The sequence below is a fragment of the Patagioenas fasciata genome, chromosome 15 (genome assembly GCF_037038585.1).
Source record: "Patagioenas fasciata isolate bPatFas1 chromosome 15, bPatFas1.hap1, whole genome shotgun sequence".
Classification (NCBI taxonomy): Eukaryota; Metazoa; Chordata; class Aves; order Columbiformes; family Columbidae; genus Patagioenas; species Patagioenas fasciata.
The window spans coordinates 14350985-14364049 of record NC_092534.1 but is presented as its reverse complement, the minus strand read 5'-3'; the positions used below and the strand labels follow the sequence as shown (position 1 = coordinate 14364049).

The 13065-nt window shown below is 44.6% G+C and overlaps 1 protein-coding gene across 1 annotated transcript; it reads right to left on the bottom strand.

Annotated features, from left to right (window-relative positions):
* Positions 1 to 410: 410 nt before the first annotated feature.
* Positions 411 to 11689, bottom strand: LOC136108643 (cytochrome P450 3A21-like). The gene is made up of 13 exons (XM_065850684.2): positions 11544 to 11689; positions 8803 to 8896; positions 8324 to 8376; positions 7117 to 7216; positions 6381 to 6494; positions 6008 to 6096; positions 5303 to 5451; positions 4140 to 4267; positions 3396 to 3480; positions 2879 to 3039; positions 2219 to 2445; positions 1219 to 1381; positions 411 to 1028 (listed from the first exon to the last, which is right to left on the bottom strand). The coding sequence occupies exons 1-13, from the start codon at positions 11609 to 11611 to the stop codon at positions 930 to 932; spliced, it is 1530 nt and encodes a 509-aa protein (XP_065706756.2). The 5' UTR covers positions 11612 to 11689; the 3' UTR covers positions 411 to 929.
* Positions 11690 to 13065: the final 1376 nt, after the last annotated feature.

The window sequence follows — 13065 nt, the reverse complement described above, 5'->3', positions numbered from 1 at the left end:
CAAAGCAGCTCACGCCAGGCTGACATCCCACCATGGGCAGTGCGGACACCCCATCCCTGGCTCTGGGAGGATGCTACAAGCTCAGCTACAAGCCACATCCAGACAATTTCCCCAGGAGCAATGGTCCTCCTGCTGTCACCACCTCCCACGAGCTGCTCCTGCTGCTCGCTGTCACTCCAGCAGGGAAAAGGCTTCGCCAGCACTGAACTGAAGGCAACCTCTTAATCAAACTAAGAGATGGGAGTTATAGTGTTTGTAAAATACTGTACAAATGGGAGGGTTTGATCGCATTAAATGAAGGATCAGATTCATTAAATTAAGTGGAAAGCAATGTACACGGATAATTTCAAGGGTTGAGGCTGAATACAGTTTTTAAATAGGAAGTGATCAGCCGCTATACACAACACAGAGCAGCTCTCTAACGTTTTTAATGACAGTATTTGTACACACTTTAGTTTAATTAACACATGGCACAAGAGCGGTTTGGTAACTAGGATATAGTCTCACACCAGTCGCTCAGTTATAACACCTGAAATTTCAAGCATCAATACACAAAAAAAGAACGTCACCCATCCCTGCCCAGCAAGGCCTGGCTATTTGAATTTCCATCGCACGTTGTTGCTCTCGGATGTGACAGTAATTCCTTCTCTCCAGATGAAGTCCCCTTAGAAGTGGATGATCAGCTTCTCATTTGGATTTATTTCTTGTTTTCTGCAATCAAAATTAAGTGGGCTGTATATTGTCACTGCCCAGTGATTCACATTACATTTCTGACAGCTATGTTTATTAGTAAATATGTAGTAATTGCTTCCAGGATCAACTAGAGCAGATAATCTGTGTATGTGGGAGAGATTTCCCACGATGTGGGATCTCTTCGTTAGCACAGCACTCATTAGACACCAGAGAACTGTTGCAGCCGCGGTTGGGCTTTACGCCTCTGCACGCGCAGTGTTGGTCCGGGGGACAATCTTCAGAACAATTGGCTTTTCTGGTTTTAATAACCCCTTTGAATTCAGCTTGAGAGGGATCTGCAACAACAAGAGGAAAATCTACTTATTTAATTTGTCCATCTCGAAGTATAGGTTAAAGGAAAGAAATTTGGCCGCAACTTGATCTGCAGTGCCTGAAAGCGCAAAGTAGCTGGTATTGGCACCCACCATGAGAAAACTGGCACCTGGGTCTTCATGTGTGAGTTTCAAACCATAATGAGCTCCTCACCTGAGTTTCTTTGCAGGTCTGGAAGGTGAAATGTTGCAGTAGGGCAACGATGGCAACTTTCAGAGTCAGGAGAGCAAACCGCATCCCAATGCAGTTCCTGGGACCAGCTCCGAAGGGCAGGTATGTATATGGGTCTATGGTGTCTTTGTTTTCCTTATTGAACCTGGATAATGACATGGTTGGGGACAAGAAATTAAGGCAGCCCAAACCCAGAAAGCTACATATCTGTATTACTTATCCAGAGATCTATTGCTGGTGCCCTGCAGAGACTTGTTTGTTCTTTTGCTAAGGTATCTCTGCACACCCCAGCAATTGGGTGCTGTGTCAGGGCCCTTGTCCAGGATGGGGTGGGATCCCACTTCAGCATTTGAGTTTAGTTCTGTCCATCCAGCATAGAAGTCAGGAGCAATGGGAGAATCTACATGCTCTCCCAAAATTACTCTTATTTTTCTATCTGTTGCATTTAGTGAGAGGAAAAGCAGGGGTTGTCTTGGTTAGGAGCAGCCTATGGCTTCGGTCTTGCTGGGAATGAGAGGTAGATACCAATTTTCAAAATAACCAGCTAGGGAGAGGTTGTCTCTTCCTTGAAAACAAAGAGGGAAGGCAACTCTGGAAGGATCAACTCTACTATATTTTGTAGCAAAGCCTGCGTGAAGAAAACAGGTTCAACAATCAAGATTATCCAGAAAGATGGCTAGCAGTTACAAAACACCTCACCACCTACTGACTCTTGTAAGCAAGCCTCAAAACTGTGTGCAAGATATTGGGAGGTATCAATGTTATTCCCCCAATAGGATTATGTTGTTTGAAACCCCATTTTAAGTGCAAAGCTCACTTTTTTCCTAAAATGACGTTCTCATGAGCCTGCACTTTCTCATTGGTATTGTTTGAAAAAAGATAGGGAGAATACCATTAGGAAGTTAATCAGAGATTAATACTTAATTACTATGTGAGGAAAAGGAAGCGTGATGTTTCTTCCCTTTCATTATGCTGTTTGTACCTTTCTGGTCTGAACTCCTCTGGGTCTGCCCAGTACTCAGGGTCAAGGTGCAGCACATAGGCTGGAATCATAACAATAGTTCCTTTGGGAATGGTCACCCCATTTATTTCTATGTCTTTCTTGCAGGTTCTCTCAATCCGTCCTCCAAGGGGGAAGAGCCGAAGGGTTTCATTCACTGCCATGTCAAGATAATCCATTTGCATCAACACTTCATATGTGAGGGGAGCCTGTAGGACAAGAGAAAGGTGACCAGGTATGTTGGCATGAGGAATGGATTGTCCCGAAACGACCGCTGAGGCCAGAGCGTCCCCAGCCCCTGCAGCCCCAACTATGACTCAGACTTGCTGAAGAACGAAAACAAAGGTAGAAATTGAACCATTGGTTTCATTTTCCATCCCTGAGTGATGGAAATGCCTGGAAATCCGCATCCACTTGTGCATGGGTGCAGAGTGTGGCAAATAGGTTTGTGCAGTGGAGTGGCCTGGAAGGTTTCAGCTGTCAAAATCACTACAGGGCTGAGTTGTTTCTGAGTGTGTGTGTCTTGGAGATTGTGGAACATCACAGGATGAGGGTGTTTAGGAGCTAAAGATTTCTCATTGTCTGGACTGAATGAGGAGGACAACAAGGTCAGGTCTTCATCATCACTCAAGATCCACTTACCTTGTTGGGTAGAAGGGTGTCGATTTCCTCCAGCAGTTTTTGCTGCACATCGGGATGCACGGCAAGTTCATACGCCAGGTAACCAAGTGTGTTGCTGGTGGGCTCATAGCCAGCAAAAATAAAGATGATTGCTTGTGCCAGGACCTCTGTGTCAGTTAGGGCTGTGAGGAGAGAGGACAAGGGGAGATGAGCAAAACTGGTGTTGGCTGATGGTCTCCAGCAAGGAACTGGTAGCCATGAGTGGGGCTGAGGCAGGTTTGTTGTGGTTATTTTCTGATAACACATTCATAGCCACTCTACCTGTCTGGAAAAAGTCATTTGATAGAGGAGGCAGGTGATTTCCTGGTGTAAATGACTGATGCAGCAGTCCTACACCCTGGCGAAGGACCTGGGGGATTCCCCTTGGCCCTGGTGCTGGGGTGGTGACCCCATTGAGCCTTTCTTTGGGAAAGATCTCCCCATCTTCCCCTCGCTTTCAAAGCCCTTCTTCCTGTAGTGAATATTTGGATGTTGTTACCTTTATTTGAGTTGTTTGCTTCGTTGCTGGAGTGACTGGTTGAGTTCTGGGATTCGATCATCAGCTGCAGGAAATCTAATCTGCCCTGAGATGAAAAGCAGGAAAGTTTCTTTGGTGACAGTTCTCTCAAGGGGGAGCTCAGATAAGCAAATTTCATATCCTAAGCATAATTTTTAAACTGAGAGAGTCCCCAAAATGCACATGACATCCTTGTTGTAAAATATGACGCTTTCATATTATTTTGGAAACTTCTCTACCTTTTTCCTGAAGCCGTTGGGCGTGAGAGCAGTGTCTTGAATGAGTTTCAGGAAAAGGATCTGAATTCTACAAGGGAGAATTTTGCCATGAAGTAGCTTCAATTTTTGAAAAGTGAGTGGGGAAGGCACAACCATGAAAGGTGATATTGCTGCCCTTGTGCTGCTTACTCAGCTCTTATCCTCTGCCTAATCTTCTTCAGGGAGTCTCTTTGACTTACTCCAAGTTTTGCAAACCCAAGCTTAATGCGGTTCTGCCGAGCCTTTATCTGGATTCAGCTGGATCAGGGATGTACAAAGACCACTTGCTTCTCTGCTAGGACCGCTCAGGTGAGGCTTTTCTGACACTATTGAAATCAAGTGTTTACGCTTAAGTAGATTCAGGGGTTTGTGTCATTGTGCCTTGGTTTCACCTTTGATACCATCACCTTAATTGTTTCATTTAAGTGTATTTTCTGCCATAATAGCTAGTGGATACACGCTTGCTTACCTTGTGAGCATGCTTTTCACGATCCTTCTTAATTTTGGAGACGGATCTTGCAAAGAAATCCACAGTATCTTTGGGGAAGAAGTTTACATTCATCTTGCCCAAAATAGGAATGAGGAATGGAAATGCAACTGAAAAACAAATTGAGAATAAAATCGCACACTGTAAACAAACTCCGCCTCATATAAGGTAGCTATGGATGTTACTGAGGAAGTAATTATGCTGCTGAGAAATTACTTCCTCTCTTGATTTCTTTATCTTGGCAAAGACTGAGCTTTATACTTTTTCCTCTTTCTATTTCTTATGAAAGTTTGTCTTGATGCAACACTCTCTCAGGTTCCTCTGGGCATAACGGAGCTGGGTATAATCTTTGCTTTGAGATAACCAAAGCAGATGCCACCCTCTTTTTGAAGACACTATGTTCTAGGGACAGGTTACTTCTGTGTATTGTGCAGCACTACGACAGGAATGGGGCTCAGAAGAGAAATATTACAACTTCTGAATTCTTTTCTTCAGCCTGAACCATTCACTGCCATGCTGTGCTCATGCAAACATTTTCAAGACTCTTTCAGAACATTTCCTTCATCATAGAGAATGGATCTTGAGCTTGTATATTGATCCCTAAAATCTACTGCACCAGAACCTTCTCTGTGCAAAGATCACAACTCTCCCCGTGTTTTAGCAAGATATCTAATCTTGGTTTAAGGTTGCAAGTGATTCAAGGTCCATCTCCATCATCATCACTGTAAGCTATTGTACTGCTAGGAAATGGCATGTAATTACAGTCCCTACTAAGCATTCTCTTCCAGAAAATGCATTTTGGATAGCACCACTCTCCTCAAGCCTCACAGCTGAACTTACTTTTCAACCTCAAATCATTTTCCAGCATTTATTTGGATATTGGCTGGGATGTTCATGTGGTTCTTGCATTGTGGATGCCAAAAGTGGAAGAAGTTTTTACCCAGCTCCTTTGAAGAGTTTTAGCATAAAGCTAACAACAAGGAAATTGTGAGACAAGAGCCATTAGGACTTCCATTCTAGCTAGTGAAGTTATTTAAGCGATACTGTTAATGTACAGGATGCACCAGTCTGATATACTTGCTAAAGTCACCCTTCAGTTGTACTCTGACACCTGAATGAAATGTTCAGCAAGAAATGTCATTTACATGTCAAGATGAAGAGTGGATTAAAGAAATCGAACTTCACAAAATTCTGCATCTCTCTCACAAAGGGGTCGTTGGGGTTGTTCACGGAGTCAATGTTCACACCGAATGAAGTGCTGGTGACAACATCCATGCTGTAGGCTCCAAAGATGCTGAGAAAAGATGGAAAAGTGGGACTGTGGTGAAATATTTGGACCAAGTGAATATATTTTTTTCCAAATGCTTATGTAACATTCAAATATAAATTCTCGTAAGACCTCCTGCCCTGATTTTGAAAAGGAAATTGGATATATAGTCACTGAAAAGCACTTAGAGTGAAAGGGAGAGATTTTTAGAGAGCTTTGGTTTCAAACCTGCATGGGTTTTGAAATCGGACAGCTTTTCTGAGATTTTGAAACAGCATGTAGCTACGTGAGCAGGTTAGTGCAAGGACAGCATGAAGCTCTCCAGCATTTTAGTTTCTTGGGGAGGGGTGGTAACGCATCCTGCTTCAAACACACCACGAAAATGGCCTTGCTCAACCCAGCACAGCCTCCCCCCAACTCCACCCAGCAATGGGGCAAGCGATGGATGAGCTGGGCTCTCTGCTATCCCTCGTTTCAGAGGTCTGGTTTACTGGTGAGCAATCTGCATTGCCAGTAATGAATAAACCACAGCACTTGCTAACAAGGTTTGCTGCTTAGCCTGCTGCTCCTACCAGCTACTTACTCCTTTACAGGTAGAACGTTGTCCTTTTCCACTCGCTTACGAACGTTCTTCACCAAAGATTCCCCATAGTGCTTCATTATAGGGAACATCTGTAACAAACCAGAGATGCTCACTTCAGTATAGTACATTTTCCTTCTTTAAGACAGACTTACAAAGACTGCAGGGAGTTTCATGAATAGTTACAAATAAGATCTTTCTGCTAAGATTTTATTTTAAGCCTTTTTTAAAGAACTTTAAGTTAGGCATAAATTAAACAGGGCAGCTTAGTTGCCAGGCTCTGACTAAAGAAATCAGACCCCTGTGACCATCTCAGCCTGGAAATACTGTCTATCGACTTTCTAATTCAGTTTGTACCTGCTCCTCTGCATTTTACCTCCTTTAGTTTCCCACTGGTGAAGGTTGGCGAGAGCACAGTACGAAGCCTCTTCCACTGTTCATCTTCAGCTATTGAGACAGCGTTTTTCAGCAACCCTACTAGATCTAGAGCCTGAAGGGGAAAAAGAACAAGGTGTTAACCCCAGGAAAGACAGCGTTTTCCTTGCAAGGGTGGGAATGCAGCATGCAAGCCCCTGCCCAGGTTATTTCAGGCTCATTACCACTGGTAGCAGGCTACGACCTCACAGACTCTCTCAAGACACACGTACATAAGTAACCCCCTTTCCTGCAGTAAAAATCAACTGTGAGATGTCACTTCCATATCCATAACAAGTAACCCAACAAGTCCCACACCCATGTGTACGTGTGCACCCACACCCAACAGTGTCACCCACCCTCTGCACCCCAGCTGGAAGCTGCATGGTGGCACATGGGCCATCTGGACCCTTACAGATTCCTGTGTGCTCACATAGATTCTTAAATTTACCCCTAGATATGTACATATAGGTGTGAGAGCAGAATTTGTCTGATATGCAGGCAAATAGCTTCCTCTGCCAGGCTGGGTATGCAGTCCCCAGGCTGTAAGGCAGGGGAACAGTGACATATAGTGGCCATTTACAGAAGTCCCTATAGTGTAGTCACTCATCCCCAGTGGGAAACGCTGCTACATGCTTGTCTCCTCCTGTACTTTATTTTTTGGACTCTGTGGTACATTATGACGCTTCTGCTCTTACCCTCCGGTTGGTAAAGGTGGAGTAAAACTCTTTAACCAGCACAGTTTTAATGATCTGGGTGTCTGTGACAGCCAGCACGGGTTGCCTGCCATCGTAAATCCTGGTGGGAGGGAGAAAAGGACACAAATAAACAACCCCAGGTAGCTGGAATGCAAGGCTTGGCTGATGCCCAAGAAACAAAATACATTAAACCAATGCTCCTCCATCACCAGCCCGGCTGTTCTGCAGATGCCTAAGTACAGAAATGTAGAAATTAAAGATGGAGAAGTACTCTCAGGCCTTCTTCCATCTGGTTTTGTAAATGATAAAAGGGGCTAAACACCTTGCAAATTCACTGGGAAATGAGAAGGGCTGAGTCCCTCATAGGACCAGATATTAAATGAAGCAAGTGTCTTCACTTTCTCCCCTGACTCTCCACGTTTTTCCAGGCACTTAAACACATTACAGTATTAGGAGGAAACTTGTTTGACCCCTTTCAGGCTCTTGAGTTGGGTGTCTGGAGACTTGGGCTGACAGCACTGAAATGTCCTTGGAGATGAAACTTGATCCCTGTTTTTGTCTTTTTAAGCTGCCAGTTCTGAACACTTGCCTGGAACAGATGTAGATGAAGCAGATTTACATGCTTTCCCCATTTGTGTAAAGAGATCTTTTCCAGACTCCATATTTTGAAGTCGCTTATAGGGACTAATGGATACGTTATAGAGGATGTGCACAAGTTTGTAGCCCAAGTTGTAACAGCAGCAATAAAAGCCACGGGAGATGCCCAGAGCAGAGCAGCGATAGCTGCAGTGGCTCAACCAGCAGCACAAGGAAGTCGCAGGCTCTGGATCTGCTCCTTCACTTGGTGTTGGGAGTCACGTTCCTCTGCTGTTGGTAAACCAGAAGAACTCGAACTCCCAGTTCCAGGTTCTTCCTTAAACAAACAGTAGCTTTGCTGCTGATTTTGTTAGGAGTGGGTGAGGGCCTTTTGTTCTCAGCTTTTAAATGGCTTTCATAGCATAGGTCGATGTGATTTCCATACAGCACAACAGCGGCACAGCCCTGCAATCATCAGGCTTTAACGTAAGCCCCCTATTGTTATTGTACTAATAGTGCTGGGACCATCAGGGCTGCAGGTAGAGAAAAGGGACCTTTCCGAATGACTTTGTTCTCCCCTTTGTATGGATTCTGTTTTTACCTTAAGAAGAGGTCAGTGGTTCATACTTACCCCCAGATTTTCCCGTATTTCCGGTAGCACTCAGCATCAAATTCCAGTATACCCTGTGGAAAGCAATTTAAAAATGAACTCTGAGAGGATGCAGCGGAGGGGATGAAGTTGGAGATGGTGGCTTGGGAAGAGCATCTGTCAACCCATGTTTAGAGCTGCCTTCTGAGTTCTACTCTCCAAAAACATGATGAAGGGCAGCATAAATGTATAATGCGTTGTGAAAGAGCTGTTTACCAGGACCCTGGCAAAGGGCAGTGGTAAAACAGCCACCCGTGAGTGCTGGTTGGGTGATGCTGTAAAGGCAGAGCCCCAGTGACTGTGTCTCTGAGCTCTTATTCTGCGCTGGCCTTTGCACAACCTGTGTGTTAGAACAGAGCTTGGCATTTGGAGATAACTTATCGTCACCATGTATTTATTTAACTGCAACTGTATGAGCAAAGGCTGATAATTCTGGGGCCGGGAAAGCTTCGGTCACTTACTTTGCGATATTCCAGGCTTGTCCCAACAAAAGGCAGAGGCGTTGGTCCAGGAATACCCAGCTTCTTGAACAAACCAAATGGCCAGGTCCCATATCTGTGGGGCAGAAAAGATGAGTGCTACATCACTGTGTCATCGGGACTGCGAGCTCTCCTAAACCCAGACACTGCTGCAACGTCCCTTTGGCTCTAAGTAGTAGAGGATGTTGGTCTGGGAGTTCAAAAAACGTGATCCAAAAGAAAATTGCCCTGTAAAAAGTATTCAATAAACATGGCAAGGTTCAGTCCTGCCACACAGAACTTCAGAGAGATCACTTTGACATCAAAGCAGCTGTCACCTAAAGGCATAGGTGCTCCGGTGGGTATAGGACCTTAAAGGACCTTTACTAGAAGTCAGAAGAGCTTGCTGCCAACCACAGGAGAGACAGAAAAGGGAGCTGGAAGGAGGAACACCAGGCTTACATGTTTTTACTGAAGATAAATCAAAGCAGTGCCAGAAGTGATGTCCCAAATAGGGCTTTTGTCAAGCTGCACTTTAATTTCATGTATTGTGCTCCCTCCCCTTACCCTGGCGTTAGCTCAGTGGTGTGTCAGGAAGTCTTGTCTTGATGGTTTTTCTCTTTAGATTTTATTGACAGCTTTGCAGATTTCTTTCCTCTGAAGCACCCTTTTTGGCAGCTCTAAAGTTATTACTTCTACCTCAGGGGCCTTCTGTTTCTCGACAAGGGCCTGGGCTGCAGCCCTTTGAAGCTCATCTTTGGCTGTGTTGAAAGAGCTCCTCAAAATATTTGTTTTTGGTTAGTAGCTGCAGCTTCCCAAGTGACCAGTTCATTGCAGAAGGGATGTAAAACTGCAAAGGTTTGGCAGAGGGATGTTATCAGAGATCTTCTTTGGGCTATGTAGCAGCAGCGTCTCAGCCAGTGTCTTGGGAATGCTGTCCTGAAAAGCCAGAGTCTAGGCTGAGACTTAGTGGGGAGTTCCTTTGCAATTAGTAAGATGTTTCTAAATCTGGGGAACCCCAAATGAGATCAATTCCCCCCAGCACAGGTTCTGTCAGACCACAAAAGTGGATCTCGTTTTATAGTCCAAACACAGCAGGCAAAAACCCCAGGGAATTAGTTGTTTGCAGGTGCAGAAAGGTTTCGCAGAACTCAGTTTGTCAATGTTTAACCTTCTCTGTCGAAAGATAATTCAGTAGTAGGTATAAAATGTTTGTGGATTCTCATCTGTAATGTTTATGGGCAGCTGGGGCTGCAGGAGGACCAGGAGATGCCAGGCTGGTCCGGTTATAAAGCCCAGAAACACTATAGGAAGGTAGGCTAGGCTTAATCCATTTGAAACATGGCCAGAAAAGCAGAGTCTGATGCTCTTACAACCAAAACACGACACAGTTTTCTGCAGGCTGAAAAGGGCCATTCAGCAGAAAGCTAGACAATAATCATTATGTATTCTCACCATGGATATGAACCAGAAATGCCTGATATTCCTTCATGTGTAAACTGGAGGAGCATTGCCCCAGATGGGCAAGAAGCATCTGAACAACCTGCCTGTGCTAATAGGCAGGGAAATTTCTATTTCAGCTCAGATATCAGAGCACAAAGATCTGGGCTTAGTCTCTTTTGCCACAACAAAATTGCAAGTGGTTGCAGAAGGTGGGAATGCGGTAACCAGCAACTTCAGATGGCCACGGAATCGTTGAAGTACAGGTGTTTAGGTCAATAATGAGGATGGGGTTTGGGGTTTTTTTGGAAGTATCTGCCCCAAACAGGCTTTTGCGTAATCCAAATTAAAGGAAACAGTTAAAAACAAACACCAACATACAGCCTAAAAGTTTTGGAGTTTACTGAACTGCTGTGCTTGGAGCATCGCCAGAGCAGACAAATGGATTGTGCTCATGCACACCGCATTAATCATTAAGGTTATGGCTAGCAACATGCTGTCTCTGCCTAAGGGCTTGTCAACACTACAAAGTTAGTCAGTCCAGCCTTGCTGGACAGGGCTGCTGGTGGAGATCCTGCATGTCCCAGCAGAAGGGGCTTTTCAGGCAGCCCTGTTATGCTGCAGCGCCGAAGAGCATCAGCAAAGCGGACAAAAGCATTTTCTCACTAGCATTGCTCCTTGGAAGCAGCAGGATATGCTTCTGCTTGATGGACTTTGTCTGAAAAGCCAGGAGCAGAGAGCTGACCTTGCTCTGGGCTTCATCGCTTCCCCAAGCTGTGGGGACAGGCATGGGATGCTGTCCCCTGGTCCAGATGCCCGTGCATGGAGCATCTTACCTGGGCACTACAGAAGGAGTCAGAGTAAGAACTGATCCTAGGAACGCTCTTTTTCTGGTGTCTTTCTGCTGCTTTCCACCTTTGTGGGTCATGCAGTGGGGTCACTTACTGCCTGCTCCCCTCCATAGGGTACAGCCTTCTTTAGACTGTATTTTTGTGGAAAATCACCTGGCAGATTGCGATCCTCACTGAAGCCAGCACCCTGCTAGTAACAAATGCTTGGCACCGTTACTATTTGATTATTGCCTTGATGCTTAGCGGCAAGATCATAACAGTGCACGGCAACTCTCCAAACCTTGGAGAAACATCACGTGTCTGTAAGGTCTTTAAACTTCTCGGCTGCTTCTCAGAGCCTCAGTAGAGGCTGGGAATCCAGAAGTCACACCTACCTGTTTGCTCTTCAGCAGACTAGATGCATGAAAATAAAGAATGGTAAGAACAAGGACCAATAAAGAATATTGTACTCACGTGAAGAGGAGGGCTATGAGAATAAGTAAAATGGCCCATGTCTCTGTAGAGAAGAAGGGAAGGTCCATTTGGGTCCTTCTCTGGTTGGCTTTGAGTTCTGCCTTGTTGTGTTTGTCCTGGGTCTGTGGGAAATAAGAGCGTTTTGCAATGTGCACCTCTTATGTGTCCAATCATATGATTTAGGGGCTGTCCTTCTGTTCTGAAAGAGGAGGAGTGGAAGGCAAAGGTAGCAAAATATGCTAATCTGAAAATGTGATTCATATGATAGACAAATGCTTGGCTGAACTGTCTAAGGTTCAAAATGTTTAATACACACATTGTCAAGCACTTCAGCGAGTTTCTCTGTTGTAATAGTACGTAATAACTGGCTTTGTACTGAATAATGCTCCTGGGCTCCTACACCAAAATAAATAAAACCAAGTTACAATGAAAAGGTAAATCCCAAAGCGAGTGTCAGAGTTGGTTTGCAAAAGGAAAAGAGAAGCGAAAAGGTTATTCGTATATTGTACGACAAGATCTCTTCTGGCAGCTGAATTAACTCTGGCAGAATTTAAGATTTTCTCTGTGTGTCGTGAAGAGCAAGCGCTGCCTGTGGTGGGTCAGAAGCAGCTGCTAGCAAAGGCAGGAATCTGTCCCCTATATAGGCTTTAGAAGTCCACCTTGTTTGCTGGCTTGTGACCGGGTGTTTCATAAAAGAAATATTGTCATTCCACAACAGCAAGCAGTTGAAGTACCACCATTTCCAAAACACTAGCTCATGACCAATGAATAAAAAGGAAGAGCGTCCACCCTTTCCCAGCAGCTGGCAAAATGACAAAAGCAGAGGGAAAGCTCAGATTTGGTAATGGTTCTCCTGTAAGAATGGTGCAGAAAGGGTATGGGCGTGCTAAGAGAAGAGTGTGGTGGTGGAGAAAACGGGGCATTTGGATGGTGTTTGTTAGTGGCCATAATGTTAAGGCAGGAGGCTTTATGGTTTGCACAGCTGTGTACTACAGTATATTTAGGGCCTTGTTCAGCATTTAAGAATGAGCAATTCCCTTCCTACTGGCAGAGGTGCTGTTTTCAAAAGGAAGTTTACAGACTGCACTGGGTACAAATAACTGGGTGTTACAAATCTATAGCACATCCAGCGCCTTGTGTCTTCAAGGATGTTGCTGTGATTGATGCTGTTTGACTGATAAGTGGACATAGTCCACATGGTGATACAAGCCATGTTCTGAGAGTCATCATTCAACTTACCTCAGCAGCATTTGTATCTCCTTTCACCTTTGCCTGGCCTTTGCTCTGACCGTCAGAAACGACTCAGTTGTAGATTATTTTGTAATAAACACAGTTGACTTTAGTTTGACATGAACAGGCAAGTTCATGATGTAGTTGTTACACAAGTCTGCATCCGGTCCTACCTTGCTTTATTCAGAGATGTTTAAAGAACATGGAATTAAATAGGTGCTTTCCCATTCAGGAAACTGTCACAGCAGTGGTTGTTTTTCCCCTTTGTGCATTTTAACATAGCCTTGAATTC